Here is a 27902-nt window from a genome sequence, read left to right as displayed (position 1 = left end):
AGCTCCATGTGCCAAGTTTAGTCTTGATTAGTCATTGGCAAGGGTCTCAGTGGTCTCAGGAAGTGAGCAAAGGTACTGCAAGTCCCATCATCCATCTCCAAATGTTTCCAAACAACACCAGGACGTAAAGTGGGTCATGAGAGGTCTATGTGCCAAGTTTGGTCTTGATCCGTCATTGGATGAGGTTTGCAGAGGTCTCAGAATGTGAGTGAAGGTACGGTAAGTTCCATCATCCATGGTCAACCCTCCTCCAAAACTGCAGCAGGATGTAGAGTGGGTCATGGGGGCTCTGTGTGCCAACTTTGGTCTTGATTGGTCATTAGATGAGTTTTGCAGCAGTCTTGGGGAGTGGAGGTACTTGAAGTCCCATCATCCATGGTCTGTCGTCCTCCCAACTGCTCCAGGATGTAGAGTGGGTCATTGAAGCTCCATGTGCCAAGTTTAGTCTTGATGAGTCATTGGCGAGGGTCTCAGTGGTCTCAAGAAGTGAGTGAAGTGACTGCAAGTCCCATCATCCATTGTCAAATTCTTCCAAACTGCACCAGGATGTAGAGTGGGTCATGCTGGGTGTCTGTGTAAATTGTGGTCCTGATGCATCATTGTTGGCAGTTGTAGTGGTCTTAGGAAGGGAGTGCAGGTATTGCAAGTCCCATCGTCCATGGTGCATCCTCCTTCAAACTGCACCAGGATGTAGAGTGCGTCATGGAGACTCAGTGTAGGAAGTTTGGTCTTTAGTGGTAATTGAATGAGGATTGCCGCGGTCTGAAGAATTGAGCAATGTTACTGCAAGTCCCATAATCCACGGTCCATCCCCGGCCAAACCACAGCAGGACATAAAGTGGGTCATGAGAGGTCTATGTGCGAAGTTTGGTCCTGATCAGTCATTGGATAACGTTAACAGCGGTCTCAGAATGTGAGTGGTGGTACTGCAAGTCCCATCAATCATCGTCCGTCTTCCTTGAAACAGAACCGGGATGTAGAGTGGGTTATTGGAGCTCCATGTGCCAAGTTTAGTCTTGATTAGTCATTGGCGAGGGTCTCAGTGGTCTCAGGAAGTGAGTGAAGTGACTGCAAGTCCCATAATCCATTGTCAAATTCTTCCAAACCGCACCAGGATGTAGAGTAGGTCATGCTGGGTCTCTGTGTAAATTGTGATCCTGATCCATCATTGTTGACAGTTGTAGTGGTCTTAGGAAGGGAGTGCAGGTATTGCAAGTCCCATCGTCCATGGTGCATCCTCCTTCAAACTGCACCTGGATGTAGAGTGCGTCATGGAGTCTCAGTGTGCCAAGTTTGGTATGTATTGGTAATTGGATGAGGGTTGCAGTGGTCTGAAGAATTGAGCAATGGTTCTGCAAGTCCCATAATCCACGGTCCATCCCCGGCCAAACCACACCAGGACGTAAAGTGGGTCATGAGATGTCTATGTGCGAAGTTTGATCCTGATCAGTCATTGGATAAGGTTAACAGCGGTCTCAGAATGTGAGTGGTGGTACTGCAAGTCCCATCATCCATGGTTCATCCTCCTCCAAACTGCAGTAGGATGTTGTGTGGGTGATGGGGGCTCTGTGTGCCTATTTCGGTCTATATTGGGAGTGTTCTGACCCAGCCCCCTTTGGCCTTTCCTTTCCTCTCTGTCATCTCGGAATGTTGGATTTGAGGCTGGCCAATCAGAGACCATATGCAAATTTCCTTCTGTCATGCCCCGTTTCTGCCATGAACCCTCTTCTCCACCAGGGGCTCCTCTTGAAGCTGGCCAATCAGAGACCATATGCAAATAGCACCACAGCGGCAGCCAATCAGAACGCTGCCACATACATTTCCGCCCTCCACACTTCCTCTGTCCTTCCCATACAAACAAACACTCTTCTTTATTATATATATAGATATAGATATAGATATAGATAAGATATAGATATAGATAGATAGTATCAAAACCAGTTGAAAATGTATTTTAAAAACACAACATTTTAAAACTTGCCATTATATTAAATGTCCTTTGACCAGAAGCTGGCCACTTGGAGTGCCTCTGGTGTTGTTATAATGAGGTCCTCCATTGTGCATGTGGCACAGCTTAGACTGCACTGTAATAGGTGGTATGTGGTTTGCATGTCGTGGACTCCACTTCGTGGCCCCATTTCTTAAGGTTGACTCTGCATCTCATGGTGAGTTCTGGCACCATGAGATGCCTCTCATAAATATGTGAGAAACGTCAGGAGAGAATTATTTGCGAACATGGTCCTACAGCCCAGAAAACTCACAGCAACCCAGTGATTCCAGCCATGAAAGTCTTCAATGACACATAGAACATTATTAATCCAATCTGTGAATAAACAAATCCATGAAAGTCAAAACCGCAAATGTGAAGAGACAACTGTATTCTGCTTCCATATTCTGGGATTTTGGTTTAACTTTCAAAACTAAACAAAGGTTTTCAATATCATTTTGAAGTTTGCCTTTCTTTTGAATGAGTTCATCAAACTTATCAAAATATTATCCAACCATGTCAAATATATATATATATATATATATATATATATATATATATATATATACATACACACATACATACATACACACAAACAAAGACAGAAAGGCAGGGTGAATACTGGCATTAATGGCATTAGACTTACTGCTAGCTGCATGGATCATATACATCTAAAATGTCATTGTGCATGTAGAAGAGCACACACAAATAATCAGAACAAACAGACAGTGGTATATTCTTAATGTGAAACTATGTTAGAAAATATGCAGCATTCTGAGTAACACCAAGGATATTTTGCATTTGAACACTATTCCTACTTTACCTCATTCATCTTTCTAGTATATTCATGTAGTGAGAGATTCTAATTGGTGTCTGCTTTTGGAGTCATAAATTTTATCATTCATATTGCAAAGGATACGGCTATGAAAACAATGCTATAATCTGTTGTTGAAGGCTTTAATGGGCTGGCCTAGTTTCCAACAGACCTCACAACCTCAGAGGATGCCTGCCATAGATGTGGGCAAAATGTCAGGAGAGAATGCTTATGAAACATGACCATACAGCCTGGAAAACCCACAGCAACCCAATGCTACAATCTTCTCCCATTTTCTTTGGTTTTAGAGAGAAGGTGGTGCTAAAGCCCATTTCTTTTTATACTATATCCATCCAATTTGTACAAATCTGGGTCATTTTCAGTATGGTTTGGGGATGAATTATCTATGCCATTTTATACACCCACTTAGGATTGCATCACAATATCGTTGTTAGGTGATTAGTTGCTGAATCTGATTGATCCCTACTGTTACTTCAAAAAGTGAAAATTGGTTAATGTGGCCTGTGTTTCTCATGAATGTGACATTGTTCTCTTCACTAAACCCCAACAACTACTGGGAAACGCAGGAAAATAATACTGAACAGCTTTAGAACCACTGGAAACATTTGGATGATGGACAACAACAGTGGTCTTACCTTCTGAAAGAAATGCTGTGTTGCTATAACAAAGACATCAAAGCCGCAGCTGGTTCTCTTAAGTTCCTCTTGGATGCAGCTGAGCTTCCTGGCCTGCTCATTACACTTTTCTTTCATTTGCTGGATGAACTGCCGCTCAGCCTCTCGAGTCTGCAAGTCTGGCTTTGTAGAAAATCCATTTCTTGGAACAGCTGACCTTTGTTTTGGGTGTCCTGCAAGAAGCAATAAAGAATACCCAAGGCTGTAATCAGTTGTTTTATATGTAGGGAGGACACTGCTTTTCTCAGTCATAAGGCTCTTGGGACTTGCCTCTTTTTGAAAAAGAAAACCGTGCTCATACTGAATTGCTTTGTAGAAAGAAAACACTAGTTCACAAAAAGAAAATGTACTTTTTTCCTGAAGGAGAGGGAAAGGGAGGGAATCCAGTGTGGCACAGCAGTTTGAGTTAAAGACGGCTACATCCACAGTTTTTGTATCTACAGATCCAATCATACATGGCTTGAAGATTATTCAACTTTCCCCCCATCAAATAAAAATCCAAAAAGCAACCCTTGATTGAAAGGGTTGTATTGTAGAAGGCTTTCATGGCCAGAATCACTGGGTTGTTGTGCATTTTCCAGGCTGTAATGAATTATCACCTTTCCCTTAAAACAGTGGTTCTCAATCCCATCCAATTTACCAGCCATTAGGATTTCTAGGAGCTGAAGGCCAAAACATCTGGGGGCCCACAGGTTGAGAACCACTGCCTTAAAATTAATAAAGAAATGCATCTTAAAAAGCAAGTGGCCATAGATGAAGATTGTTTCATATGTGTGGGATGCCACCTCTAGTCCACACCTAAGTCTGAGGAGGTGACACAAAATCTGCACATAGTAGTTGCTATATAAAGACGCATACTTGGGAATGGCAGCTTAACTAATTACTATGGTGAAGCCATCAGCATTGGAATACACTGCTGAACAAGATAAGACTGGCAGATACCAACACTATTTCTTTTTGAAATCAAATTAAAATGTTCCTGTTTCTCTAGGCATTTGAGAAGAAGTTTGGGGGGAAAAACGAATTAACTTCCCAATCTAAATTGGTTTTTATTACTTTCATAAATAAATTTTACACCTCTTCAATTTTTATAGTTATATTATATTGATTTAATACATTTACATATATTCACAAAGATTGCCTTTGGCAAGGAAAAAGTGATACAGATTTTTTTCTAAAATAACTACATCTATAAATATAATAGAAACACCATATATCTTACAGTCACACCTGTGAGGAGGTGACCTGTGAACTATCTGTTCAGTCCACTGTCGTGGTGTTAGTTTTTGATGAGCAGTTTCAATGCCTTTTTCCTGCTGTCCCTTTTTACATTTCTTTATTTTTAAGCTGGAGAGCCCTTCAACTAGGGTGACTTCAAGCAGAAGACTGTCCTCTCACAGCTCGTGAGATAGATTTCTCTCCTCTATATGTAGGGCACATGCCTACTGTGCTCTTAAGAAAGCTATACAGCAGCATACTCTCCATTGTCCTGATTTTGCACAGACAATTCCAAATAATCCTCTGGAGCCCCACTGTTTCTGTTACTTCTAAGATCTCCCAGTTCCTCTTTCCTCCTCCTACTTTTTTCTCTTCAGCCTCAGCTTACTTCTATTACTGCAAACTAAATTAAAAGTACAAAGTTAGTTTTTACTCACTTCAGCAGAGGGAAAAGAAAAGGAGGAAACAGAATATTCCTCTTCCCAGTGGACTCAGGCAAAAGTGACCAGTTATAACTATTATTAGCTAATCTTTTTTTTCAGTAGTATCATTTGTAAGCTTGACCTTTAATATCATTTGCAATTTTTCTGCATGACAGGGGGTTGAACTTGATCCTCCATGTGGCCTCTTTTAACTCTATGATTCTATGACCAAACTTTGATGAGCCTTGGCCAAATGTGTTCCAGTTTTCATCTGTGAAATGTTGCGGGGTGAACAGCAGAGATAATGTTTCTGCTTTTCCATTCTTTATTACCTACACCACAAGAGTCCTAAATTCCCTCATGCTGCTGTCTGAAGTTGAATATATTATTTTTTGTGAACTTGTTTGTGAGACCAAGCTGCATATTTGGGCGACACAATATAGTTTTTTCCCCTACTCAGAACATGATTAAGAGCAGCGTTTATCAACCTGGGGATTGGGACCCCGAGAGGGGGGGTGTTGTGAGGGGGTGTCAGAGGAGTCACTAAATACCACCAGAAACAGTATTTTCTGTGTGGGAAGTTTGACCCAATTCTATTTTTGCTGGGGTTCAGTATGCTCTTTGATTGTAGGTGAACTATAAATCCCAGCAACTACAACTTCCAAATGTCAAGGTCTATTTTCCACAAACTCCACCAGTGTTCACATTTGAGCATATTCAGTATTCGTGCCAAGTTTGGTCCAGATTCATCATTGTTTGTGCCCACAGTGCTCTCTGGACGTAGGTGAACTACAATTCCAAAACTGAAGATCAATGCCCACCAAACCCTTCCAGTATTTTCTGTTGGTCATGGGAGTTCTGTATGCCAAGTTAGGGTTAAATTTCATTGTTGGTGGACTTCAGAATGCTCTTTGATTGTAGGTGAACTATAAATCCCAGCAACTACAACTTCCAAATTGCAAAATCAATTCTGTCCCCAACCACACCAGTATTCTATTTTTGGTGTTTTGGGTATGTGCAAAATTTGGTCCAGTGTATAAAAATACACCCTGAACACCAGATATTCACATTCTGAATAATAACAAAAGTACAGTTATGAAGTAGCAATGAAAATAATTTTGTGGTTGGGGGTCACCCCAACATGAGGAACTGTACTAAGGGGTTGCGGCATTAGGAAGGTTGAGAACCACTGATTAAGAGAGAGGTGGAAGTGATGTCAACTCTTGAGGCTTATTACTATAAAGATGAGGAAACAATATGGGACATATGCCAGCAAACCCTGTCTTTTTTTCTGTTGTCCCATAGTAACATATAGTCACTTGTACATGATCCCAATTCACATGTAGAGTGGGTCCTTGGTATCCACTGTGGTTTGGTTCAAGGAAGCCCCTGGGTACCAAAATTCATGGATGCTCAAACCCCAATATATATAATGGCATAATGAAAATGTTATATCCCTTATATAAAATGGTAAACAACTCAAATGAGTGCCAGAGAGACGTGAGGATCTGTGAAATGGAGGATGGCAACAGCAAAGTATGCCTACACAGCAGTGGATATTTTCCTCCCCACTCCCCCAAATATTTTAGAGCCAAAGACATTGCAGGCCAATTACATCTTCATTACGAATTCCTCTTACTCAGCCATGTTAAGGAACATACACTGATATTGTACATTGGATACTTATAATGTCACCTGGCCTGGTCTCCTGCAGCCTAACTTAAGAATCGGCAGCTAGCTCAATTGCTTTTGATTGAGATGTGGACAGGATGATATCTCCAGTGCCTTCCTGCGAGTGAGTGATGCAGAAACAAGGATTGTAACTAGGGTCCTGCTTCTGATTGTTGTAATACTTGCTCAATGGTGGGAGGGTGTGTGTGGATACATCTTCCTCCTTGGGCCCCAAACAGAAGTTGAATGGATCTCGCAGTTGAACTGTTGCCTTTTAAGTTGGAGTGGGGTGGTTCTTCCTACATAGACTTAGGACATCATCACATGAATATTTTACCCATGTTCTCTCCATTTTGTATGCTGGCAAAATGGAGTCCCACTTGAGGTCATCCCATGATGTACCATAGAGGCCATCCTGGCTGTGGTACTTTTGCTACAAAGGAGAGAAGCTGGAGAAATGTCATTGGATGGCAGGGCATCCCTGAAGATGGACCCCGCCATGAGACAACGGCATAAGATGTTTTTCTCACTCTTCCGAATGCTTTTCCACGCTTCCCTCCTGCCCATCTGATGACATCTTTACTGAATACAGAGAAGTTATAGATCTGTAACTCTAGGTTATGAATATGTAACAGCAATGCCAGCAATAATGCATAAAGCTAACTAAATAATGTTGACACATAAAGCAAAAATTCCCAAAGTGTCTCTTCTTCTTCTTGAAAATACATTTCAAGAACAAATTAAATAATTAAGAGCTTATTGCCCTTCTAAGACTCCCCAAATCTCCTGCCCGTGGCTGTCTCATTCTGTCTAATGTGAGGACCAGCCTTTTCAGCCTACATATTAATAATGTTGCCCAATGAGAATGTTTTTGCTAAGTTCCTCTTGGAGCTTAGTTGGCACATCTCAAGATGCCAGAAGAACAAAGGCTCATCCAGGCTGTCTTGCAGTGCCAAGGATATTTTTCCAAAGGTAGCATTTGGAAAGAATCGCTTCAGAAATCCAACTTTGGGATTCCTAAAGGACGTTTATTAAGAAATATTCTTTCTTCAAGTTTTATTCCCTAGGAGAACTGTAGATATTGGTGCCTTTATATTTTAAAATCAGCTAAGCTATAGACAAATTCAACTCCCTGGCAATTCTTCGGTAGAAAAATGACACCTTGCTCATCCCAAGACTTCTCACTTCCTTGATGCTGCTATAAAAATGTAACGCCAAAATTGTATGGTGACAGACCCTCTTTTCTGAAGGGAAGTACTTATTATCTACATAGTACTGGCAGCTCCTAATGCTGTCGCTAAAAAACGGTGAGGTGGGGATGTGGGGGAAAAAGATATTGAATGGTCGCAGCACTTCAGAGCAAAATTAACACCCAGCAGCATGCTGATGGATAGTCATTATTACACACTTACCTGCTTCTGCATGAATCTGAAGGAATTTTCACTATTTTCTGTAAGGCAGGCAGGTGTATAGCTCTGTTGCCAATTAAACAGTGGATCTGGATTTTCACCCATATTGTAATAAGAAATTCAATGTGCAAATTTGATAAATGTTAATTTAATATGATGTGTGGGAATGAGTGGAAGAATAGAAGGATGTATGGATGCAATTAATAATTTTGGTGACGCTAATATAATATTAAGGCTTGCAGTGACTAAACCTGCTTGCTGGACTGTAATTAAAAGTTGCTAATAAGAGCTGAAAAGTAAACTCTGATAAGAATTGGGACAGTGATAACATAAATGTTTACAATGTTAAGAAGGAACTAACATAAGTTCAACACCAAGTTTTGGCATTTGAAGTTATGGAAGTTTTGGAACTATGCATTGACAAGCTGCAGGAAAGCGGGGTCTGGCCTAACAGGTCTTCTCCAAGGAGGGAGAAAATGATATGGTAATAGTTAAAAGCCTGAGGATGAATGCATGTACATGTGGTATGAATGTTGAGTGAAAATGGAATTCCTCTTTGTTTGTTAGCCATGTAATTGTAAATCCAATGTAGTTACATAAAATCTGTATGCCTGTATGTCTAAATGTTTTTCTGTAATCTGATATACCCTGTCACACTGGAAATTGCAATAAAAAGAACCTATGCTTTAAGGTTATTGAAAAGTCATTCATGACAATATCTTTAAAAAGGTAACCACCAAGTGTTGACCTCTACTATCCAAGCCCTTCATCTTAAGTTCAGGCCAAAAGACAGAATGGGTTCAATGCCTACTGAAATTGGAGCCACCCTTCTTTCCTGCAGTAAGAGAAGTGACTTTAGAAGGGCTCTTGTCTGAGTTCGGGAAAGGTTTTGAAGCCCCATTTCCAGAATCTCTAGGATTCCAACATTAAAGCTTCAGGATCCTGCAGTTTGGCAGCACTATATACCACAAGCAGGATTCTGCCAGTATCCCAGGCCCAATTGCAAGCTTCACTGTACAAGCAATAGCCAACAAGGCTAAAGTTGCCACTGAGATTCCACCTAAGGAAATCTCAAGGCAAATGCAGCTTTCCATGTGTTTGGGGGCCCCTTTCCTCTCCTGAAATATTCAAGATATATGAGGTGTGAAGAGAGAATGTTCGCAAACTACTATTTCCCCCTTTCATAAAGGAAGATACATGGGTGTAGTATCTCATAAAATTATAGAAAACAGAGTTGAAGAGACCACATGAACCATCTAGTCCAGCCCCCTGTCATACAGGAAAAGCACCATCAAAGTATCCCTGACAGATGACCTATCCACACAGCAACCTGAATTTAATTCCCAGATTCTTTCAAATGGAAAGATTTTGGAAATTGGTTGGCACCCAAAAAGGACTCTTCCCAAGCTCAAACCCCGTGAAATTTGAAAGCCAAGAAAAATTGCTCCTAGGTTATTCTATTTGTGTATGAATTTTCTGCTATTAGCCGGCCTGAGTTCCTCTTTGGAGGTCGAGAAGACCGGGTTATAAAAGCTCGAAATAAATAAACAAACAATAAATAAATATTAATAAACACATTGGCAGGGATTTGTACTTGGGTTTCTTTGTCCAGTATCCTAAGGCAGCACACCTTCAGACTGTTGCCATGTTTATTTTATGTGAACTCCAAAGCAAATTTCTTCCCAGGTCAAAAAACGAAGGGATTTTAGAACAGGGATTTTAAATATTGAGATAAGACTAGTGGTCCCCCTGCCCTGTGTTCAATATTCAAGTGCACAACATGGACGTGTTAAAAACACATCCATGTTGTACACTTGAATATTGTGATAACTTCTAGCCTGCATAAGCTCTACAGAGCAGAAATGAGTTCTCAGTAAATTTGTGTTCCCTGATATAATGCACAGCAGAGGCTGAAAGTACTAGATGTAAATAACAGAAGCTACTAGGTTGTGTTTGCATTGAAATATAAAATTCTGTGCTGTTGCCAGAGTAAGCCAATATACTGAAGAAACAGGTAATAAAACCACATGCCTTGGTCCAGCACTGCTGCTGGAGGATGATATAAGCCAACACAACAGATGCCACCAATATCATTATCTTTGTGTTGGCTTTGTGCAGCACAGATGTGTTACACAAGATGCTTTTTCAAGGCAGAAAGGAGAGACAGGACAACAGCCGAAAAGGCATTCCTTTGCATACTGGCTGACATGCCATTGCTGCTAACTGGCATATCTTTCCAACCAGCCATTGGTTGGAATGGGTTTTTTTTCTGATCCTCTGAAGAAGCCAGCCACAGATGCAGGTTTTTTATTTATCGTATCAGAAGCAGACTAAGGGTAATGTTGTAATGTATTTTTAAAAACACAAAGTTTAAAAATGTTGCATTATATTAAATGTCCTTGTAGCTGGCCACTTGGAGTGCCTCTGGTGTTGCTATAAAAAGGGCCTCCATTGTGCATGTGGCAGGGTTCAGACTGAATTGTAATAGATGGTCTGTGGTTTGCTCTTCTACACACTTGCATGTCATGGGCTCCACTTTGTGGCCCAATTTCTTAAAGTTAGCTTTGCATCTCATGGATTGAGGTTCGGTGTTTTAGCCTGCCACTTTTGGACTCTCGTTTGCCGAGGTGTTCCTGCAAATTTCTCTGTAGATGTTAGAAAACTATTTCTTGATTTAGGGCATTGGTGTGCTGGCTGATATTCAAACAGGGGATGGGCTGGAGATGCAGGTGAAACATCAGGAGAAAATGCTCCTAGAACATGGTCATACAGCTCAAAAACCACATATTAGGAGCAGCTCTGATAATTTGGCTGCCATTTGATCTGTTTCAGCCTTCTGAGGGAGTGGAAAAGGGATAATCATAGGACTAAGTCGACCATTTCTACTGCAATCATGGCTTTCAAACAATAAGAACAACAGCAAGAATGTGCCATTTAGAGAATGATAATGTTATATTTATTCTGAAAACAAACACAGAAAAGTTATACAATAGTATGGCCACTGAGACAGCCTAGGAGTGACTTCCTTGAGGATTCCACAGCTAAACTGGCTGAGATTTAATTAAGGGAAATCCCCCCAAAACATTGTACAACACATCTGCCATTTCCCTGCAGCCTCACAGCATTTGAAGTGTGACTGTTTAAACTGTACTTCCGAGTATTCTAAAATCTTATTGTAATTTAAACTGTGTTTTATGCCTTTAGGAATAAATCTGGACTGCTCCACTCATCTGGGGATAAAAGAATGGTGCAGTATGCATATTGTGATCCCATTGTGTGGCTTTCATTCATGGGAGGATTGAAAAGCAAGGCATTAAAGATATTGTAATGACTCCGAATGCCTTTGCTTTTCTGAAATTCTGGGGAAATATGTGAAAAAGTGTAGTGGTTTGAGCATTGGACTTTGATTCTGGAGACCAGGGTTTGAATCCCCAGTTAGCTGCGAAAACCCACTAGATTATGCTGGGCAAGTCTCTCAGCTTCAGAAGAAGGCAACACAATAAGCCTCCTCTGAACAAAATTTACCAAGGAAATCTTGTGATAGGTTCATCTTAGGTTTACCATAATTGGAAACAACTGGAAAGCATACAATATAGACTGATGAGTCTATTTCTGATTTCAGTTAGAATCACATGCAGTTCAGCACTTGAAAAACATTGTGTGTGTGTATATGAGCGTAGTGTTTGAGAATGAATAAGATGAGGGCGGGGGATGCTCTTACAATCCTTAGCCTGGACGACACTGGCTTGGAGATTCTGGTCTTGTAGTACCGTCCCTCCCAACAAGTTTTTGGTTATGTTTAGATGTATGTATATATGTGTGTGTACACACACACACACCAGGGGCATTCATTAAAGACTTCCCCTGACCCACTTCAATTTATCACAGGATGCTGAAATTGCAAATGTGAGATGATATAAGTCTCTATAAGCCACATGCCAATTTACAACTCAGATCTGATAACTGTCTTGATTTTACAGGTGCTGAAGTGGTTTGAGGTTTGATAATAGATCTAGTGGACTACAGAGCAGTCATCAAGTTCCTTTCCTTGAAAAGCCACACATAAAAGGAGACGTTCCATGAGATGAAAGAGGCTTATCATAATGATTCCCCATCATATGATGTAGTCAAGAACTGCCATCATCAATTCGGACTTCGGTGCAAACAGCTCCAATTCCAGGGTGACCCCACTCTGCTATTGATGAACACACCATCCAGCAAGTCGAGGTCACCATTTTGGAAAATTGCTGCATAATTATTCACCACCTAGCCCAAAATGTCAAGATTAGTATGGGATCCATGGAAAAAAAATTCCAAAACCATCTTCACATGCATAAGGTATTCGCTCGCTGGGTCCCCCGCCTGCTCACACCTTTCCAGAAGCAGGAACGAGTCAAATGCTCTCAGGCTCTATTGATGATGTGCCATGAAAACCAGGAGGACTTTTTCAACAGACCGATCACACAAGATGAAAGCTGGGTCCATCACTATGATCCTGAGACAAAAGTCCAGTCGATGTAATGGAAGCATCATGACTCACTGCCTTCAAAGAAGGCACGTGCCCAACTCTCAGCAGGCAAAGTCATGCTCATAGTATTTTGGGACCAGTATGGAGTAATATTGATGTATTTCCTAGCAAAGGGTACCATGATCACTGGGACATACTATGCTTCACTGCTGTGGAAATTGCATGAAGCCATCAAAACCAAGAGATGCGGCATGCTCACCAAAGGTGTCCACTTTCTGCGAGACAATGCATCAGTTCATAACTCACCTGTTGCCCAAATGGAAGCATGCTCGTATGGCTTTGAAATTCTACTGCATCTCACTTATTCAACAGACTTTGCACCATTGAACTTCCACCTATTTCCAACAATGAAGTTATTTTTGAAGGGCAACATTTTTCAGATGATGAGACTCTGATTTCCGAAGTAGCAATGTGGCTTTTGGAGCTACCTGTCAATTTCTACAAGCAAGGTGTTTACAGTTGCTTAACAAGATGGGAGAAGTGTGTGTCCCTAGGTGGTACCTATGTAGAGAAGGACTAATAACTGTGCCAAATTTCATTGCTCTCAGTCCACAGGAAGTGGGTCAGGGGAAATCTTTAATGAATGCCCCTCGCGCATGTGCATGGATACACACACACACACGAAATGTACAAATATATGCATTTCCTACACATTAGTTGAGATGACAACTGCTTCACAAAACATCATATGCCGTCAGGATAAGGGTGATCCATTCCATGTATTAGCCTAAGAAATGCAAATCAAGTTGGTTCATTTAATAGTGAAGACTAAATGAAATTGCTCACACCCCTAGAAATAATATAGTGTTTTTTTCTTTCAGGACTCAGTGTTGTAGTTTATTCTCTCCTTGTCAAGTAGCTTTTTTAATTATGGAGGGATTTAGAAAACAATTCTGCAATTCAATGTTGAATCTGTTGACGTGGAACTAAAGCAAAACCTCTGGGCATAACTATGTGCCAATAGGTCAGGATTATTTTTTCTCCTTCCCTAATATCTGTAGAAATATATTTTGTAAAGTATAAGATGTGTCTCTGTGTGCGCGTGTGTATGTGAGGTTGTTGCTGTTAAAATTTATGGCAATCTAGCCATTATCATTTTCAGGATGAATAAAATATTTTTCAAACAGCTTGCCTTACTTTCAACTTTTAATAAGAGTGGCTTCATTCAGAATTGTTTTACTCTGTCTAAAGATTATATTTTACAATTTGCTTTCTCTCTATTGGTATAATGAAGCCACCCTGCTGAGTGTGAAGGCAGTTTGAAATGTATTATTTATCATTTATAGAATTTGTGTATCTACAGCAGACAAACTACTAGACAACCATCATCCCCTCCTTGCTAATTTGCCTTATTCCTTAAAGCATGTCAGAGAAACAGGTTTGTATATTGAGAAGCCATCACTTAGGAAAATCACAGCCAAAGTGTAGCAGCTGTTGCTATGAGGTGGAGTAAAAAAGAAGGATGTGGTAAACTCAAATGGAGTTTACTGATCCCAAGCACTGCATCATTTGGAAACTTTTAGAGCGGTATGTGTTTTAGTGATAGCCCTTCTCCCCTGGTCCAGATGACCACTCAGATTTCCGCTCAAACCCTGCATTTCCTGGACATCAAAGGAACAGCCAAGGAACTATGGAGAGCAGAACACAGTGTGAAGAGGAAGGGTGGGTGTTGGGTCAGTTCAGAGATGACCACAAAAATAACTATAGATACAGGTAAGAAACCTTCCATGTTTTTCATGCTGTTTCTGTGATTCACACAAATGTGAGACTAACAAGCTATTCACCATAGCTAGTGGAATGTCTAGTGACACAGGAAAACGGCACAGCTCTCCCAAAAGCAGCATCAATCATAGACCCTACATTTAGTTTATAATGAGTGATGAAGGACAAAGGCTGTGGCTACATCGTCGCTATACAAATGTTCTCTAGTGACACATCTTTCAGAAAGATAATATGAATGAATGGTTTATTGTACCAGTCATAGGGCATGGAATCAATTAATATACAGCCTTTAAAAGTACAATACACACCTTCCAACACAGACATTAAAACTTCTTCCATATACTGGTTCTTTAAAAGTATAGTAGCAATGACATGATTAACAATAACAAAAGTCTGATTTGTATCATCCCAAACTATCTCCATCAGAGCGACACACAATAAGGTGAGAGCTCTGGTGGAGTGTCTGTGAATACATGTTGGAGAATTTTGCTTTTCAAGCTTATAGGCTAGGTGTATGGTGGAAGGAACCCATTGAGATGGAATTGGTAGACACTTCTTGTGAAAAAATTAACATTCAAAGAATCTTTGAAACTTGTGAAGAATAGCAGTCATGTCAATGTAGAAGGCAAACATAAAGGCAGTGTAGGGCACACTTAAGGTCCAAAGCAAGATTTTGCCTGAATGCAAGTAAGGTGATGTCATGTTTTAGATGGAAAGCCAATATCACTTTGGGCAAGTCTCAGTACTACTTTGTCCTTGTTAAGCTTTGCATATGGAGGGTCCACAAAAAGGGCACACTGCTGTCCTGCTCTTCTGGCAGATGTTATTGCAACCAAGAAGGCAGTCTTCCAGTTAAGCAGATGGATATCAGAAGAAGCCACTGGCTCCAAGGTTTCCTGGAGAGCTTTGAAAGGATTAGGCCCAGATTTTATGGTTGAGTAAAATGAAGGTTTTTGTAGCCCTTCAGAATGTTTTAACCAGCAGATTCTGGAAGAAAGAAAAACTTCCGGATCTGGAAGTTGTAAGAATAGGGGAAAAAAGTAAGGAGGGGAGGGTGGAGAGACTTCTATTAGGGAGAGGCAAAACTCCAGTACCTGGCTAATCTGTGCCTGATCAGGTGAGGTTCCTCAGGGCCACAAAAATGAAAGGAATTTCTTTCACTTATATATGCTGGGTAGTAAGCCTATGCATGACAGCAATAATCCTCTGAATAGGCTTGCCAAGAGAGAAATATTCTCCAGGCTTTCAGCTTGCAAGTTTCCAAATCTGGAGTCCTACCCTGCTTGTTGTACATTGTCAGCAGATCTGGGTGAATAGGAAGCTTGAGATGGATGCCCTAAGAAAAATGCAGGCACAGAGTCAACCAGCTATCTGGATCACATTGTGTGATCAGGATGCCTTGCCCTGTCTCTTCAAACTTCAACTATCAGCCTGGTGATGAGAGGAAATGGAGGAAACATGTACACAATGGGGCCTCCCCAATGAAAGAGGAAGTCATTCCTACAAGAGCCCTTCCCCAGTGAGCCTTGGAGTAGTAGATTTAGCACTGACAGTTTTGGGCTGATGTGAAGAGATTTACTTCTGGAGTCTCTTTTCTTATGAAGAACTTTTGAAGAGGTTTGGATGGAGCATCCATTTGTCACAAGAGATTGGCATCCTGCTGAGAGCTTTTGATAATATGTTATCTTGACCTGGCACTTAGTCACTCTGTTCTTCAATCCATTCTTTGGTAGGCCTTTGTCTTCTCAGTAAGCACAACATTTTAACTGCTTGAAAGTATATCAGTAATCCAAGAATTGGGGCAAATAAACAAAATCCACACAAAGGAGGTTAAGCAAGGACCAAAAGGTCTGGAATACACCTCACAAGTGGTATGTGTCCATGTGTGTTAGAGAGAAAGAGGCACAGAAAGAGAGAGGAGAAAGGAAAAATGAAGACAAAATTTATGTATGTGGCTATGGATTAATAACTTGCCACCTACTTCTGAGCAAGAAGCAGCCACCAAGATGAATGTAGTTTAATGAGGCTTGAACACATTTCCTTAACTGGCACAAGTCTCAGATTTGATATGCACTAAGAAAAGCCACAAATCTGACAAATTTAAAGTGTCTTTAACTCTAGTGTTCTCATTTTTATAAATACCTGGTGAGTGGAGCTTGCTAGTTGATACAACCAGTCTTTTTGGAGATGAAACAGGAGTTCTGTTAGCCTCTTGATCTTTTTGCACTTCTTTTTTCGAGCCTGGCAAAAAAAAAAGGGGGTGGGGTGGGGAAGGAAGGAAACAATTGATGCTTAAAATTGTACACAACTGAGTGTAAATCATACTTTTAGGAAGGTACTGTTATTTTCTACATGAAATACCTTGTATACAATTTATATTCCATTATAACTTTATTTATTTATTTACTGTACTTATACCCTGCCTTTCTCACCCCCAGAGGGGGACTCAGGGCAGCTTACAAACTATGGCAATAATTCAGTGCCAGATTCAGACACTAACATAACAATAAAACACAATATTATAAAATTGTAATATATATATATATATATATATATATATATATATATATATATATCAATTAAATAGACTTTCAAATGATTAAAACATATCAAACATATCCAAAGTCTAGCACCAATTGAGCTTTGTAAACATTAAAACATATGTTAAAAACATGTATTTTAACTTATATGTATTTTAACCTATTGTATTGTGTGTTGTTTTAAAATGTTATTTATTGTCTAGCATTGAATTTTTGCTGTTAATTGTCCTGATATAAAAGTTCTAAATAAATAAATAAATAAATAAACAATCAATTGCTTTTGCTGTTCTTATACAGATTTTGTCATACCTATGGGTCATATTAATCTCTAAAGGCTTGCTTAAATAGCCAGGTCTTAGGATTTTTCCTGAAGCTAAAGAGTGAGGGGGCTGTTCTGATGTCACTGGGAGGGAGTTCCACAGCCGTGGGGCCACCACCGAGTAGGCTCTGGCTCTCATCCATGCCTGCAATGGGGCAGGACAGAGAGCAGAGCCTCCCTATACTGTATGTACAGTTTTTTGAACATGGGATGGGGAGCAGAGTGTGCATGCTAGTAGTGGGCACGGTGAGAACTCTAAATATAAGTATCCATCTTTATTTCTCTCAAACACAGTATTATGAGTCCTGTGGCAAGTTCAGCTCCACTTTAAAAAACACACTGTACAGAACATACAAGTGGAAAGATATAGGCACATGGAAATATATGGAGATACAGTTGGCACATGCATTGGTCCAGATCCAGGCATCCACCAACTCATCACTTAGTTACCAAGCCTGAAAAAGTGTCTCAATGCCAAAAATCTTGGGGGTGATAGGAAAGGAGTGCCTGGGCAGATGCTACCATGTGATCCCCATGCCACTGGAGGATGGATGGAAGGAATCCATCCCCAAGCACGGGTTGTTGTTGTTCATTCGTTCAGTCGTCTCCGGCTCTTCGTGACCTCATGGACCAGCCCCATGCCAGAGCTCCCTGTTGGCCGTCACCACCCCCAGCTCCTTCAAGGTCAGTCCAGTTGCTTCAAGGATGCCATCCATCCATCTTGCCCTTGGTCGGCCCCTCTTCCTTTTGCCTTCCACTTTCCCCAGCATAATTGTCTTCTCTAAGCTTTGCTCCTTCCTCATGATGTGGCCAAAGTACTTCAACTTTGTCTCTAGTATCCTTCCCTCCAGTGAGCAGCCGGGCTTTATTTCCTGGAGGATGGACTGGTTGGATCTTCTCGCAGTCCAAGGCACTCTCAGAACTTTCCTCCAACACCACAGCTCAAAAGCATTGATCTTCCTTCGCTCAGCCTTCCCTAAGGTCCAGCTCTCACATCCGTAGGTTACTACAGGGAATACCCTGGCTTTGACTAGGCGGATCTTTGTTGCCAGTCTGATGTCTCTACTCTTTACTATTTTATCAAGACTGGACATTGCTACCAAGCACGGGTAGACCTCCTCTATTTCACACTCCCAAAATTCAAAGGGAACCTGATATATTACCAATGCTAGGAAGGCACTGGTAATAGCAATCCTGGATCTAGGACTCATATAATTGTTCTTAAAGTTGAGATGAGTCAAGTTGGCTGAGATATTGTTTATTCGTTCAGTCATTTCCGACTCTTCATGGGTTGATGCGCAAAGGTAGCAGAGGAGCACCTGAAAGAGCCAGACTTAAATACCATCATCCGCAACCATAGTAAAACATGCATCTGGGTTTAAAACCATGTACTTGCATGGTTTTAAATGTGCATCTGGGTATTCTGTCCAGGTACTCTGCCACCAATACACAAACCCAGTGTAGACTCATTGACTGGTTCCTCCTGCCTTTCCTCAAGGTCAACACTGCACAGGTTCTTAGAAATGGCCCAGTGCCTTGCCAGAAACACTGCTACTCCTCCCGCCCTGAACCACAAACTTCTTGTCTATCAAGACATGTAGTGTATTGCCTTTTTCTCTCTCTCCTACTTTCTCAACACAGATAGAGGGTAGCTAAGGAGGGGGGCATTTTCACTGCCACCATGTTGTGATGCAAAAACAGAATGAAGCCAGCTCCTCACTGAGTTTGCCATAGGAGTCCTTTCCCTTCTCTGACAGGGAAAATGGGGAATCTCAGGGGAAGTTGTGCCCATGCTTCCACTTGCTTTCCATTTAGGAATTAGACTAGAAGCTCCCCCTTGCAGCAAGGACCCAGCTTGTGCATAGAGAACTCTGCAAAGCAATGCCAGGACTGCAATTTAATTGCATTTTGGATTAAATGCTACATCTTCTGATAATGCTGAATAAGAGTTCTCATCACAGTCCTTTAAAAATAAAAATAAATCAAAGTATTTTAATTAAAAGGATAAGATAGCTGAAGCTATAAATACACTTTGCCCAAGACCTTGGAATGCTACAATCACGCAAAATAGAGCTTGAAAAGTATTTTTTTGATACTACAGCTAATTGGTTTTACACAAACCTCACACGCACATGGTTTTAAATCATTTCAAACAGCTTTAATCTGTCTTTTTAACCTGTTAAATTGTTTAAGGTGTTTTTAGCTTTCAAAAAAATCATTGTATCAGTAACATTATAAATTAGGTTGATTTTACAGTATGCAGCCTTGAAACTTTTAGGTAGATGTGGAATATAAATAGGTGAAAGACTCAATAAAGCTCCCCGAACCCCCTCTGTCCCACCTTTCCCCCACAAGCTTACAAACTAAAAAGAATTACAATTAAAAACAAATAACAGGCAGTCCCTGGGTTATGAACAAGATAGGTTTGTTCTTAAGTTGAATTTGTTTGTAAGTCAGAACAGGTACATTTTTATATACCAAGGTTTTTTTAATAAAAAGTTTTGGATAGCATAGGGAAGGGTTAGCACCTCTGTAACATTAATTTTTAAAAATCTGTTTCCTTGTTCAGAAGACTTCACCACACTTTCTCTTCTTGTGATAATTGAATTTTGAAAATTTTGTGTTGTTTGTAGAAACAAGAATTGGTGATAAAACTTCAGTAGAGTTATCTTTTCCCCATGATATCTCTTTCAGAAGTGAATTTCCCTTCCTAGGGGTAGATTTCCTGTCACTTCTTATTATCTCAGCCCTGTTTGTAACTTACAACTTCATCAGACGGACAATTTTCCTAATTGTAGGACACTTTTGCTTCAGTTCAATGACGGGAAGCACAGTTGCCATCACACAATGTACCCATACATCTGGTATCATTTTTGTCCCCCGTTGTTGCACTAGAGAGCAATCGTGAAAAAATTGGTGAGCTGTGAACACTGAGAAGCAATGGTGTTCAGAGCTCCAACTGTGTGCCAGATCCGTAGTACCAGCTGGAAAGTATGTGTGAAGGAAACCACCATACTCTCCTCTTGTTTTGGTGCATGGCAGAGGGGCGTTTCCATGGGTGGCCCTTCTGAGAGCAGCAGTATCTTGCAAAGGAAAGCCAAGCCTTGGATGGGGCCTCTTAGAAAATGTTTGCATTGGCTTGTAGTCTTTAGGTAATGATTATCATTATTAATATTAAAGCCAAACCCAATACTTGTCACATTATGCTGTGGTTTGAGGAACCAAACGAGAAAAAAGAGGAAGGGGGGGGGGGAGGGGGGAGAAAAAAAAAGATCAGAGAGGGAACTGGAGGCACCGTTTATTTCCTGGCTGGAGATGTCACAGCCTCTTATCCTTTTTCTCTTGAGGCGTAAGCCTCCTCTGCCAAAAAGACACGTGCGATGGGGAGGAATGTGGAGAGTTCTTCAGTAATGGTCTAGGGAAAATTGTATTGTACAAACTGAAGTGTTTTTGAGAGCTTTTTATCTTTTAAAATTGCATTTTATTATTTTACTGACGTACAAGATGGTTTTAAGAGTGTAAACAGTTTAGCTCTATTTTAATGTAGATTTTTGTATGTTTTTAACTGTATTGTTCTTTTAAACTATGAGTTTTTGAGTCTCAATTTTGGAGGAAGCTGAGAAAATGATGATAATGATTTTTTTTATTGGTGTCTTGGTTTTTAGGCCTGTTACTAGAGTTACTCAGGGCACTGATTCTGAAATTTGCATTGCATAGACTGCAGCAGCTCTAGTTACTTATATTTCTTAGATAAGGACATCATAGTTTTCTATGGGCATGCAGATGAAGACTAGTAGAAGGCATATGTTCTGTATTTCAGAAACTAGATCTGTGAGGGGAAAGCTGGTGCAATTTTTGGAATTGGCAGGTCAAATATACCCCAAAACAGGTCCAACATTTGAAGTACCAAAATGTGTGTTGGTCAGTATAATATAACAACAACAATAACAACAACCACGTTTTATCACAAAACAGTGAAACAAAACATGGAACGTCATATTTCTACAGCACTGCCTTGAATATGTCTATTCTGATACAAGTTATCATAAAGGCATTGGGGTCATTGTTGTTATTTGCCTTCAAATCAATGCTGATTTGTGGCAACCTTCTTGTAAGTTTTATTCAGAAGAGCTTTCTCATTGCCTTCCTCTGAATATAGCCTACAGCAGCAAGTATTCACCAGTGGTCTGGCTTCTAAGTATGAATCAGGGCTGACCCTGCTTATCTTCCGAGATCAGACAGGATCTGGTGCCTTCAGGATATTTAGAAGTTCAGAAGGTCTTACTCTGAGGTAAATGCATATAGGACTGTGGCCTTAGAAATGGGTTGACAATTCATTATAAAATTGCAAGGTCAGATTCAAAAGCATATGTCATTTTTGTTATTTACATTTGGCATTTAAAGTACATGTATTTTTGAAGCTATATAACATTTGGCAGTAATGAGAATTTTTTAAAAACAAACCAAGGGCAAATTGGGCAATTGTTTCAAGTGAAGGATGAACGATGCTCAAACGATACACTTTTACATCCTTCTTGTGGACATCCTCAGATGCCTCACAGGGGAAATGACAAATAGATCCATCACATTACACTGCAGGGTAAACCTTGAACCTGGAACACAAAGCTACTGTCACCATAAATAAAAAATCTGCTGTCTTTGTGTAACACACGGCTTCTGGGACTCCAATTGAGCACAACAATAATAACATCTGCCTTTTTAGTACTTTGCACTTGAAGCTTTAGGGAAATCAAATGCATGAGGCAAGAAAGAAGACAAGTATGTTTTTATAATTTGGTTTTAGGAGGATTAGAATCTATTTAAAATATTGTAGCTTTTCCAAATGTTCATAATGTTTGGAAGAGTAGTTCAAAGCTACCTTGGCAACTGCTCTTTTCTAGGTCAGAATGAGAACTCAGGATAATGGCTTGCATCCAGTTAGGAATGTATGCATGTAGCATTGGCCCTCCACATTTGCATATTTGACTGTTCTGGATTTGATTATTTATGGGTTTGATAAAAATGTTCTCTCAGAGTATGTCTATGCCCTCTACAGTAACTCTATGACCAACTTCTGCCAGAAGTTGACTACAGACATGCTGGAGGACTTAGGGATTCCTAGATAGAACACCTCTCTAAGAATATCTAGGTCATCTAGTGCAATTCTATGTCAGTGTCTAGACATAGCTGATTAAAATTGACATAAGTATTGTGCTGGAGGACCTACATATTCCTAAAGATGTTCTCTCATGTAAAAAAGTGGGTTTTTATTTGCATTTTTCCCACTTTCATGGGGGTCCTGAGATCCTAACTCCAGTAAATGTGAGGGCTGACTATATAAATCATGCTACCCATGTAAGGCCCAAAAGAGCAGAAGCCATATTGTGCAAAAAACATATTATGCTGATAGTGGCCAAAGTTGTACAGACAGCATGTTGTTCTTTACTATGTTTTTATAAGTTGAGATTGCACTTGTGCATAACATGTTATAGTTGTGGAATTTTAAATGCAAGCTGCATTTGCACATCTTACGAATTGTACATTGGGATTTCACATCATATATTGTGCATAACAGTTGTGCATCATGTATTGTAGTGCCTTGTGCAATGGCCCTTATTAATTTATCTGTGTTGCATAATACTGGTATTCTCCATGGCTTCCCACATTGACCTAGTAAATAGCAGATATGAGGCTAGCAGGAGACAAGTCAAAGGCTGTGATCCCAAGCATGTTTTGAATGTTAAATGCTGCCAGATAGTTCACATGTTTTAGTTATATATTGCATTTTAATCTATGTTGTACCCTGCCTTGACTCTTGGGGAGAGACAGGGTAGACAGGGTAGATTAAAATAATAATAATAATAATAATAATAATAATAATAATAATAGCAGAAAGAACAATATTTTCAGTAGGGCAAGACTAAGATGGGGCATGCTCATGACAATGGATAGCAGAAATAAGGTGAAGTGAGGTGTGTTATGAAGAAGGTTAGAATAATGATTTACTCAAGAGTTAGAAATCTTATCTTAAATTACAGTTTAATGTCAATATTCAAAAACATTTAACCTACTGATGCCTCAATTGACATAACTTTATTGGTATCTATTTTTATTTTGAAATTTATCAGTAGCTTTTGCATTTTCTACCCTTGGCTTATACTCGAGTCAAAAAGTGTCCCGTTTTTTTCTGGTAAAATTAGGTGCCTTGGCTTATATTCAGGTCAGCTATACTTGAGTATATATGGAAGTTATTTTTAAAGGATTTATCAAAATTTGCCATTTTTTTCAATATTTGAGATGTTATATTAAGTTTATTTTATTTATTTTTTTGTATAAATTTTTATTGAAGATTTTAAAGGGGGAACATTAAGGGGATGTCAATCATTGACTAGGTATAAGATAAAAAGAAATAAGTAGGTAGAGGTATGGGTAGGGTAGGAGGGGAAGTGGGAGGTAGGGGGGGTAAAAGGGAGTGGGAAATGTGCAGGGGTGGAGGTGGGGAGGTGAGCGGGGGGTGAGGGTTAGAGAGGAGCAATATTGGTGGTATAAGTCTACTGATTGGGGTCCATTGTTCTGGTTAGTATATATGCCAAATAGGATTTCCTGCGCGGGCTTCTTCTTTTACTTTCTTAGTTAATATTTAGATAGGTTTTGACTGGGGACCAGTCTGATTTGTTTTTCGTCCTTGTTTGCATACTTTTCAAGTATTCTGTTAAACTGTCCATATTCATTATATCTAATAGTTTGTGTGTCCATTCATCCATCGTTGGGGTTTCTTTCTTTTTCCAAGTTTTGGCCACGACAATCCTCGCTGCCGTCATCATATTAAGTTTATTTTAAAGGAACATGGCATAGAGCAAAACTGGAAGATTTCCCCATAGAAGACTCACCACAACTGAGAATCTTGCTAAAGCACTTTAGCCCCCAAACTGAACGTGTTTTCAGAAATCCTCTTAAGATGCAAGGAGCAAAAATAAATGTGTGGAAAAGTTTTCCCTTCCCATTTTAAGCAGCCATGTTTGAATACCCGAATAGCACTTATTTAATGTACAAGTGGAATATAACCAAGCTTAGGAATACATGTTATAAGCTATTATCAGCAAACAAATGCATTTTCCAAAACCAGACATCCAAATGGATAGAATGGTTTGCCCTCCTAGAGGGAAAGGCAGTCACGTTTAATTTATTCTTTTCCTCCCACCTTCTATCCTGATAATCGTGAGTAGTCATGCCCTTCATGAATAATGAACCGTTGCTGCACACACTATTTGAGACAAAATGAGAAAAACAAGATCCTGTGGGGAAAAGAATAAATCCAGCTCCCACTAGAGAATTGCTTTGTATCCTGTGATGCACAAGACAGAAAAAACATGAATAAGTAAACAAATATGGACTAAAGGCAATGTGTTTGCTAGATCAGGAACATTTCTATTTTGGCTCTTTTCTGTTTCTTGACTACTTTGACCTTTTTGCAGGTAATTATTTTTGTCCTTTTCCAACCAAATGTGACTTATTTTTCCCAAAAACTTTGTAATTATTTTTTCAAAAAAAAAGTTTTTAAGAGTAAAACATTTTCCATGTTTTTAAGACTATCCATGTGTATTAGGCCTTGTTCGAAATGGCCAAGAGAGATGCCTATTGATCCGAATCAGGGCCACTGTGCAGAATGGTTAAGCCTTTCACCAAAACGATATCGCACTGCACATACTCCCCACATTGATGTGTTCCCTAATTAGGGGGGAAATGGGCACTCTTCTTGGTTTCAAAGGAGAATTTCCAATGAAAAACAACAGGAGACAGGGTTGATTAATTTCTGCTTCATCATAGTTCTGATGAGATGACACCAAAGTCCTCCAGGAAAGAGACCCCTATAGTCGCTAATGCTTTTAAGAACTGGGTTGAACAGCATCAAAGGAAGCAATTTTCAGAAGAGAAATGACATTGGGAGGACAAACACACATATGAACCTATGCACAGGCATGCATACACCTACCCAAAATCCACCCAGATTGGAATCCCATTTTCTATTTTTGTAGTATAACAGTGAAGAGTAGAGACATCAACACTGGCAATGAATATCCGCATAGCTAAAGCAATGGTATTCCCCATAGTAACCTATTGATGTGAAAACTGGACCATAAGGAAGGCTGAGCGAAGGAAAATTGATGCTTTTTGAACTGTAGTGTTGGAAGAAAATTCTGAAAGTACCTTGGACCGCGAGAAGATCCAACCAATCCATACTTCAGGAAATAAAGCCTGACTACTCATTGGAGGGAAGGATATTAGAAGCAAAGATGAAGTGCTTTGGCCACATCATGAGAAGACAGGAAAGCCTGGAGAAGACAATAATGTTGGGGAAAATGGAAGGAAAAGGGAAGAGGGGCTGACCAAGGACAAGATGGATGGATGGTATCTTTGAAGTGACTGGCTTGACTCTGAAGGAGCTGGGGATGGCCATGGCTGAAAGGGATTTCTGGCATGGGCTCGTCCATGAGGTCATGAAGAGTTGGAAGCGACTGAACAAATAAACAACAAATATAGGTTTGCCTTTGGAAAATACATATATAGTCTTTATATGTATATATATAGAGAGAGAGATTAGATACCTGCTTAGGTAGCATGTTTTGATGTAAACAGGGACAATTCTTAAAATGTTGAAAACTACCTCATTCAATTGCTGCACTGCTCAGTATCTTTCAATTGCCCCCCCCCCCCCAATAATCCATGAATTCAGGCTTGAAAATAAAAACAAAAAAACCCAATGAACCAATGTTTTGCCATGTTATATCAGGAACACCACAGTTCACAGTTCAACTGTGACGTTGGAGGAAAATTCTGAGAGTGCCTTAGACTGCAGGAAGAACAAACCAGTCCATACTCCAGGACACAATGCCTGACTGCCTACTGGAGGGAAGGATATTAGAGGCAAAGATTAAGTACTTTGGTCACATCATGAGAAGACAGGAAAGCTTAGAAAAGCTAATGATGCTGGAGAAAATGGAAGGAAAAAGGAAGAGGGGCCAATCAAGGGGAAGATGGATAGATGGTATTCTTCAAGTGATTGGCTTGACCTTGAAGCAGCTGGGGGTGGCGATGGCCGACAGGTATTCTGGCGTGGGCTGGTTCATAAGGTCATGAAGAATCAGAAACAACTGAACAAATAAACAACAACAACACCAGGGACACCATTTTACAATTTTATTGAATCTAATGGGAGGCATCCATGGATTTTGGCATCTACAGGGGGTCTTGGAACCAAACCCAAGTGGATACCAGGGCCCACTGTATTTCAATTGCTTTGGGGAAGAAGAAGCTTAGACTGATAAGAGAATGGCACAAAACTTGAAAAAAGCCCACCAGAATATTTCTAAAATGATCTTTAAAGTATATAGAAATTGTCACTAATTGCATTAGTAAAGTAACTTTGCTTTAGGTAGACTGTTATGACTGTTATGCTAGTTTAGATCATCGACTATTTAACTATTGAACAGTCATGACTATTGAATCAATGGTGACTTGGTACATCAACAAGTATGTAAGTTCTGTTGAGTCAATGAATTTAGTTTAGTTGTTGCTAACAGAATTCTGAGTCCCAAAGCTCTGATCTACCCTGAACGGATCACTGGCTGTCTTTATGACACACAGCAGCTTCTGGTGAATATTGTGAAGTGTTTTGATTTAAACTGGCTTTGTTCCACATTTAGCAAAGTTAAAAAACACTCCCAAGTTTACTGGAAACTCTGGAGTATCTTGAGACTTCAAGACAGTCAGGGCAGTGGGTTCAGGCCTGATTCAGACTGATCTACTGTCAAGACTGGACACTGATGCCATCACCCGTTTCATGCATCCATCAGTGCAAGGAATTGTGCCCATGTCACCACTGCCACTACTCCTAGCTGGCCACAGGGCTCCGTCCAAGCCTCTTTCCTTCTTGTTGGTTTCATAGGCACCTTGTTCCAACATCCGTCGAGCTGTCCATGACAGCCAAGAACTTGGATGAAGCTTCATGTCTGGCTAGGAGCAGCACTGATGACACAGAAAAGATGAGATGTGGGCCATCCTATTGGGACGGATCTGCTCTGGGGCAGATTTACACTGGGAAACCAATATTGATTCAATGTTTTATCCTTCCTATAAAATTATCAGCTGTACAAATAAAATATTTATCCCTACATTCTCTCGCTGGACATTCTTATTGAAATTTATTTCAAAAGTACTTAGGTCGCCATATGTAGATAAAAGTTTGAAATCACTAACAATGACAACAAAGGACAAGTTCTATTCTCTCCTCTCCTCCCTCTCCCTGTTTTCCTCCCCTCCTCTTGGTTTCTGATCTGTTTCTGTTTAATCTTTGACATGCTGGCAAAGTATGCTGAATTGAGAAAGTTCTAAATATGCATAAGAGAATGGTGTAATACAATGAAATCTAATTAAATTTACTCATTTCATAGAATGGAAGAAAAGCAATCAGCTCATGTCATCAAAACAATTTGCATGGCAATTATTTTCTAATGCTGTTGTCCCATGCTAGGCGCTTCCCCTTCTTTTGTCTTCTGATGGTCAGAATTGCAGTAGCG

General features: G+C 40.1%; 1 protein-coding gene across 3 annotated transcripts in view; it reads right to left on the bottom strand.

Moving 5' to 3' along the window:
- The window catches only part of MTUS2 (microtubule associated scaffold protein 2), a 386111-nt gene that overhangs the window by 74673 nt on the left and 283536 nt on the right, over positions 1-27902 (bottom strand). For all 3 annotated transcript variants that reach the window (XM_060770880.2, XM_060770879.2, XM_060770881.2), the window contains exons 6-7: positions 16609-16707; positions 3458-3669 (exon numbers count right to left, since the gene is read on the bottom strand). In XM_060770880.2, the coding sequence (XP_060626863.2) occupies positions 3458-3669; positions 16609-16707 (311 nt within the window). The remainder of the gene's footprint in view (positions 1-3457; positions 3670-16608; positions 16708-27902) is intronic.

The sequence above is a fragment of the Anolis sagrei genome, chromosome 3 (assembly GCF_037176765.1).
Source record: "Anolis sagrei isolate rAnoSag1 chromosome 3, rAnoSag1.mat, whole genome shotgun sequence".
In the NCBI taxonomy this organism is placed as follows: domain Eukaryota; kingdom Metazoa; phylum Chordata; class Lepidosauria; order Squamata; family Dactyloidae; genus Anolis; species Anolis sagrei.
This window is presented reverse-complemented; position numbering and strand designations above follow the sequence as displayed.